This window comes from Crassostrea angulata, chromosome 6, assembly GCF_025612915.1.
Source record: "Crassostrea angulata isolate pt1a10 chromosome 6, ASM2561291v2, whole genome shotgun sequence".
NCBI lineage: Eukaryota > Metazoa > Mollusca > Bivalvia > Ostreida > Ostreidae > Magallana > Magallana angulata.
The window spans coordinates 47,156,969-47,164,576 of NC_069116.1; the positions used below are offsets into that span (position 1 = coordinate 47,156,969).

Here is a 7,608-nt window from a genome sequence, read left to right on the forward strand (position 1 = left end):
AAACCAAAACGTTTATCATTATATAACGCATTATAACAATAATTGATAATGTTTTTATTTATATCCACAATGAACAAAAATAAGACAAAAAAAGTTAAACCGTCGACCCATGCATTTATTGGGTTTTTTCAGTGTTTGTTTTGGGAATTTCTGATGCGCGCTACCTTGCTTATTGTTTTGTCCCGAGAATAAAAATGAATGACACCTTGTGCAGATATTTAAATTTAAATAATTTAGATGGTCCTTTAAATGCATGCATAAATGTACCAGAATTTCAAACACAAATGCTAAACCACATTTTAAATTTCATGAAAGTAAAATTGCAAAGAAAATAAAGAAACGTGACAACGGATTTAAGTCTTCTATGTGAAAAGAATCTTTGGCGTGCTTTACAGAAGATATTATACTGAAATATCAAAATATATTTTCTTGTATGTTTTGTATTATAACCTATAAGTTTTGCTTATCGGTATAATTGTTGACAAACAAAAATGTTGATAGCAAGCATATGCATGAAAAAGTAAATACGGATTGATTATAAAAGTAAATAAAAAATAGATTTTGAGCTGGCATTGCAAAATATGGACAACGTTTTTCAATCACTGTCGATTTGCTCAATTTCTATCTTAGTTGCCAATATTACTCTTTCGTTGTAAAACAAGGGTCTGTAAGGGGTCTGTTACAAACGTTTTTAAAATTTTAAGGGTCAACATGCCATGCGCGGATCCAGAAAATATTTCGAAAGGGATGGGGGAGGTCCTTTTTGCTTCATTAAAGATTATTTTCTGAAATATTAATATATACCTAGAATATCGAACTGTCTGTATTTGTTTTAAACAAGATTCTACAAATACAATTTACATGTACAAGTATAAATTGAAGCAAAAAAACGTCCAAGGAAACAAAGTACGTACTGTTCTTTAAAGAAAAGACTTATTTCTGACTTGTGACACTGTGTGAATTGCAGATCTCTGTATACCAGAGGCGGGCGTATAAAGCGGGAAGCTCGCTAGACTTTTGGCTGGTTTTCTTATAACCACTGAAAACTAAATGAATGTGAACCACAAGTACACACTTTTACTGTATTTACTTAAAATTGTTAACATGGTCAGATAGGTATTGTTTTTAACTTACTCATATTACAATCTGGGTATAGAACTCAAAGATATTTCTTGAATAGAGCTAGGTAATAAAGATGTTTTGCATAAATCGAGGCCTGCAGTTAATAAATAGTATAAAAAGAGCTACGGAATTGGGATAAAGCAAAATCCAAATGCAAAAAAAAAAAAACGCTTTTCTTATCAACGGCCATATTTTTAATCAGTCCCCTTTCATTGATTTATAGAGTCAACTTACTATTAATACTGCAACACTAATCGACATTGGCAATATCTGCTGCCTTATCAAATTATGATCTTAAAATATAAAGCATTATCAAATCGAATCAAAATTTGAAGCTTTCCTTATCTCCCTCCGGGTAACGCACGTGGACTTGTGTGTTGCAGTATGTCTACATTATACATATCCATATTGTGGTTAGACTTGACAAGTGGGGCGAAAAAAAGATCTATTTTCTTTTGATATGACTTTAAATTTGTTGTTTAAGGTTCAATGATTATTTTGCCCCAAGTATTTCAACGTTGCACTGCTCATAAAGTGTTTTTTTTAAAATGTATGACTGTTCGCAACAATGTTTCGGTCGGATACATGTATATTTCCTAACCGGAACTTCCTCAAGGCTAATTGATTCATCGTTTGACTATACAAGCGAGCAGACGGTTTGGATATGAACACACTGTGTTTGAATTGTTTGGAGTCAATAGCTAGAAATTTAATCAATTCATAGAAAGGTGGAAAAGGGGGACAGGGGTGAAATGACGACACGTAGGAGAAAGCCCAGCCCCCCGCACGATCAACAACTGGTCTCCACCCGAGATATTTCTGCAGGGGTCGATGCCTTTATCTCTTATCAGCAGGTATGGGCATTGTTTACAAACTGCTAGCTGTTTAAACCTGTAGATTTAAAGTTCACGCGCCTTCAGTTGACCTTTATGTAAACATGTTTTATCAACGAAAGTGAAAGCACATTGTAAAGAGGAAACATGTACATGTAAATGTAGTTCTAAAATAACGTGCATTCGAACTGTGTTTATAAAGAATATGTCTTGATATCAAGTTGAACAATGCAAAATGAATTGTAATATTAATAAAATGGTATATCATATACGACATATATGAATTCAATTTTAAATACCTTGATTACATTTCGGATGGGGGTGTTTAAAGTGATTAATTTTATTTTGAAATCTTATAAATCCAATAGAATTTTTAAGAAGACAATGGTGTTACCTGTACATTTGACTAAGTGTAAAAGATGTATAGGGCGTTGTTAACAAATTAAGATAACAGCCAATTTTAACATGAATTTATGAACAGAAAATCAAGAGAAAAAAAGACAAGAACACTTTATTCACTTTTTTTAATTGAAGTGAATTACATGTATTTTACTAACGTGTGTGCAAGTTTAATTAAAATAGAATGTGCATTAAGGATGACGTTTACTCAGAATGATAAAAAATTCCACTGATGAAAATGAAAAACCATCTATTATGTGTTGTAGACCTTACATGGTAGTGTTATTCTTCACTTTCAAAAAAGTAGGCCAATGACCTACTTTTTGAGATAATGGCCATTGAATATTTTTGGAAAATTTTAAAAAAAATCTCTAAAAATTTTACACTATGATTGAGATTTTCTTAATTTTGAAAATAATACAAATTGCTCAACTCTTTAACAAATGAAATACAGTTTATGAATGGTAGTGACATTAAATAGATATAAAGTATTAAGTTTTCATTCACAATTTTAAAAGATATTCAAGTCCGAATTTTCTCTATCAGTTTTCAAATCCTTGCCCATCTTTGATTCAGTATAACAAAAAACTGAATGATGATAATGCTAAAATATTTATAGTATTAAACTAAGTATATTGACCTTTCTCAGCTTGCATAAAGTTTATATGAGGTCAATGATCAAAATTTTGAGTTATGGTGTCTTTTATCATTTTTAAGCATTTTTCAATATTTTTGTAATATGTGCCATACTATTATCTAAACGAAAAAGTGAGATAAAACCAACAGAAAATATGCAAAATTATGTTGACTAGCAAATAAAATCTTAACTTTGAATATTAAAGTATGAGCAAAAAAAATTTTGTGGAAAACAAAATCTGAAAAATTTAGTCCGAATTTCCTCTGTTTTGCTAAATGTCAAACTTTTCTTGAGCCTAATTCCATAACTAAGTAAAAATATTTTATGTTATTTCAATAATAATTCATTTCATAAATACCTTTTGTGTTTAGAACAAATTTTACTCATGAGATAGAACTTTTTTACAATCCGGATTTTAGAACTCAAACCCTGAGTAAACAACGTCCTTAATTTGTTTTTTCTGTACGGCGTCATGTAAATACGAATTTTCACAATCATTACATTATAAAATTAAAATAATTTTTACAACATTAGAATTTTTTTTAAAAAACCTAAATATTTTTCATTATATACTTCATCAAAAGTAATAATAAACATATTTATATATAGACATATGTATTATATATTTTGCATACCAAAGCAGAAGGAGAAAACTGCGTCCACCAAAGCTAAGGTTTCCATGAAGACCGTGTCGCAAGGCATGATGGATGTCTCTCTCCTGACGTCAAACGCTTCCCAGCTCCGGACGGCACTCCTACACCCCAAATACGACTTCTTCTGGCCCCTGGTGGGTCTTATCCTAGTCTCCATGGGTCTACAGATCGTAGCGAGGGTCCTCATGTTGTGGTCCGACTATCTGAAAGACTCCGTCATTGATGCTGGAAAGAAACGGAAGCAGCTACAATTTGTAGCGTTAGTTATCATGTCATTCATTACCATGGCCAATGCCCTCATCTCTGTGTTCAGTGTGTCTGGATCCTAGCGATCAATGTTAACATGTATTTAATAAGACAATTAGATATACCATCTTTGGTGTTTCATATGGAATATGAAGGTAGAAAGCATTACAGAAAAAAATCCGTGTGGTTTGGTAAAGTAATATTTTGACCGCTACCTTCATAACAGGTTTTAACCACCAAGGAAAGCTGTTCATTTTTTTGAGTATCAGTTACATTGATGTCAACTCTAAAAGATCTACCGTTACTTAAATCGTGCAGTTATTTGTTTTATCATCTTAAGTTTTAAAACTTTATCGATTGATCTCGGAATAAACCACAAAAATAAACTCCAAAGAATGATAAAACAAGACTGGACTACTTGTAACAGCACTAGCATCGCGTTTATACATATTTTTGAAACACAATGAAAAAAATTTCATTAAAAACAATTTCAGAATAAGTTTTAATTACTGGTTAACTAATTTAGTAGAGAATGTGGAAAATACGAACGTAAACCTTCTTTGAAGGTTCAGTTGGGTTATGAGTTACTTATGACTGTAGCGATGAATGCAGAAAAATAATATTACCCTCTTGACCTTCTATGTATTATTTTTTTCATTGTCGCTACCATCATACTAGAATGAACTTCATTGTTTTGTAGCTATCGCACGAATGGTTTGAACATATTTTATTGTATAAACATATACAAATGGTTCGAACACAAGTTCTTACAACTTACGAGGTTCTTACCAAGTATAACAATTTACAACTGTATAGTAGTTTAGAATGGAAAGTACATAGAAATGGATATTACTAATATAGTTAAGTTATTGAACAAACATACATGTATAAACAGTTCTGTTGAATTTGGTTTAGGCAGTTAAATTGAAATTACAAGAATCTGCCACAATCTCTTATAAATCTTTGAACAGCTAAAAAAATATGTTGGTTTAAATTGACAATTCATTTCGTGCATTGGTATAATTTTTACAACCAAAAAACAAATGATAAGAATCTTCTGGTAATCCGCATTGGCAATTAGGGCTTTCAATAATATTTTTTCTGAAAAGGTCGAAGTTTAAGATACAGTTATGTCTAAGTTTTGTGTGTATGATGTTAAGTCGTCTCTTGCCGAAACAAAAATAGGACGGAGGTTTAATTTGGTTTAATTGAATACTGCTTTTGAAACTTGTAAAGGAGGAATTGTTTCTGATAAGTAAACTTAAACTATTCTATTTATTGATCGTGTCAGGAACAAACGATTTCTTGAATATTTCTAGTCTACATTTTGGAATAGTATAGTTTTCTTGATTGCGTGTATTGTAATTCGATTCAAAAATCTCAACGACTATACTTATTTGTAAGGGCCTAGAGTTGATTTAACAAAGAAGGATAACTCTTATTTCTTTTTGATTCGATTTATGGATTAAGTGTTTATTTGAATTTTATAGTATCATTGTGTTAATATTGCTGTCCTTCTGACATATATTGATTTTATTTTAATAAAATTATGTTATGATATTTTTATTGCTAAAATAAAAATATGTCAACAAGGACAGTGCAATATGAAAAATATTTTTTCAAGTCTAGTTGTTGTACAATGTACATGTATTGGCCTAGTGGAAAAATTTAGCACTTGTTTTAATTACTTAAATAATCATCGCAATGTGTTTTTATACATTTGTCTCGGGTGTCAATATGTGAACAAGCTATATGCTTATTGTACATGCATTTGAACATTTTGTAGTGAGGTCATTGTGTTCCCTCCTCCAAACCATTCTGATTATACATGTATTAACTATAGGTTATACATGTACAATATCGCTCGTTGGATGGACGATGCAACCAATCCCAGCTTACAATAAAAGCAATGTTCGGAAACTTGGATTTTTTTATTCTTGTGAGACAAAGTTAAATGAAAAACAGAAAATAAAATTAATTTTCCAAACAAAGACCTGTAATAGGAGGATTAAAAATACGATGCAGATAACGAAACCATTTAAAGAGTTATTGATGGAGAGAAGGACATCTTGCTCGCGGATTATCTTCCAACCCTTTTCAGCATTGATATCGCAATTTACTTTTTAAATCTATTTCTCAACTAAAAGATCGCTTCAATTTCCCCCGCGAAATCGATTGGCCATATTTAAAAAGAGCGAGCCCCCGCGTGGTTGCGCTATGCCAGTCGGTGCATCATTAGCCAGGCGTGCCATCAAGTTTAATTGTGACAAAATACGCTCAATACTCTTTCCTGGGTGAAATCGGTGCTGCTTAGGGATCTAGAGCCAGTTGTCTGCTAATCCAGGTAAAAAGACGATGGGCCTGAGAATTCATGGAATTCCGAAGAATGACTTTTTCGCAGAGAGTTAAATCAAGCATATATATACATTAATTTTAAGCAGATTAATTTCAAGTTATATTTTTGAAGGTAATAATCATGAACAGTTTCATAAGAGACTTTTCTGAATCGTAATCATATTGATGGAAATGGGCTTGATGATCTCAGAGAAGATTCTTTAATGATAATATGAGCTTTTCTGTCGTTGATTGTGCAAGACTCCAGGCAGAAATTCCACTCTTAACTTGCTCATTCAACTGATAAGCTGAAATTAAGACGTCGGATTCCCTAACTTAATGAACAGTAATAAAATCCCTAAAACCGTGGTTTAGAACGGATTTTTAAAATTGTATGTTTTTTTTCCAAAAGAGAATGACTTTCATGACATTCTTTCTTGAAATGTTAAGTTTTATGACATATTTTTAATTTATAATGTCACAATGATGTTTACAATTAGAATGTAAGAATATAGCACACTTTCAATACATAATTTCTCAGACCGTTTAAGAGGCATACATGTATGTACCTTATGTTCAACTAGAAAACAGGAAATCATTGCTTAAATTTTACTTGTTCTATTCTATTTTTTTTTATTTCTACTGTATATAAATTCATTTCATAGTTAAATATATAATAATATTAATGTATAATAGTAAATTCAGTATTTTGATGCGTTAAGTTTGCTTTTTTAAATTCTTCATAAATAATAAAAAAGGTTAGCGAGAAAAGGGTCGTTTTCACGGAGAGAAGCGACCACAAGGTATCAATGTAACAAGCAGATGCAATTTAAGCCCATCTGATTTTGAAAAAAAGAAATTAAGACCCTTTTTAAAAAGATTTAAGTGGAGTGAATCCTGGATTCCAAAGTTTCTTTTTATTCATTTCATTTTAATGCATAAGTTATGAAAATTTTTGGGAATCCTCTTTTAATTATATGCTTTTGACAGATAACAGCCTTTCGTGGTGTCTGTAAAATTGCAAATTTATTGCGAGAAAAACCGCCCCACTGCTCCATAAGGTAAACGGTATTCTTACATAGAAATTTCTCCGCGTAGATTATCCATACTTCAATGGATGTCAACCCAATAAAATGAGCATGGCTAAACCTTTTCGTGCTTCGCTGCTGCCCAAACCAAGAATCTTTTTAAACCGAGCAGGAGCTCCAAGTGCAAGCGTTTTGTCGACGTTGATGAAGAAACCGCGCGCGCACGGCGCAATGTGGATAAACTCCATTGAGACGAAAATCAGACGTGAAATCGCGGACAATACCGAAATCATTCATTTTCACGCCGCTGTAATTGACATGGCGCCGATCGATTATTGATACGTCTGAGTACCCTC

The 7,608-nt window shown here is 31.9% G+C and overlaps 1 protein-coding gene across 2 annotated transcripts; it reads left to right on the forward strand.

Annotated features, from left to right (window-relative positions):
- The first annotated feature begins 1,721 nt into the window (after positions 1–1,721).
- Positions 1,722–5,161, forward strand: LOC128187958 (ninjurin-1-like). Of its 2 annotated transcripts, none has more exons than XM_052858680.1 (2): positions 1,722–1,976; positions 3,632–5,161. In XM_052858680.1, exons 1-2 carry the CDS (start codon positions 1,875–1,877, stop codon positions 3,971–3,973), a joined length of 444 nt encoding a protein of 147 aa, XP_052714640.1. In that variant the 5' UTR covers positions 1,722–1,874; the 3' UTR covers positions 3,974–5,161. The 2 variants fall into 2 exon arrangements, with proteins under 2 accessions (XP_052714640.1, XP_052714641.1); XM_052858681.1 differs by having other exon boundaries at positions 1,728–1,976; positions 3,635–5,161.
- The last annotated feature ends 2,447 nt before the right edge of the window (positions 5,162–7,608 follow it).

What these genes read in the sequence shown, in the direction of transcription:
- LOC128187958 (XM_052858680.1), top strand. Translation starts at nt 1,875, where the DNA reads ATGACGACACGTAGGAGAAAGCCCAGCCCCCCGCACGATCAACAACTG. An exon ending in CCTTTATCTCTTATCAGCAG is followed by an intron (nt 1,977 to 3,631) that starts GTATGGGCATTG and finishes TGCATACCAAAG; the next exon opens with CAGAAGGAGAAAACTGCGTC.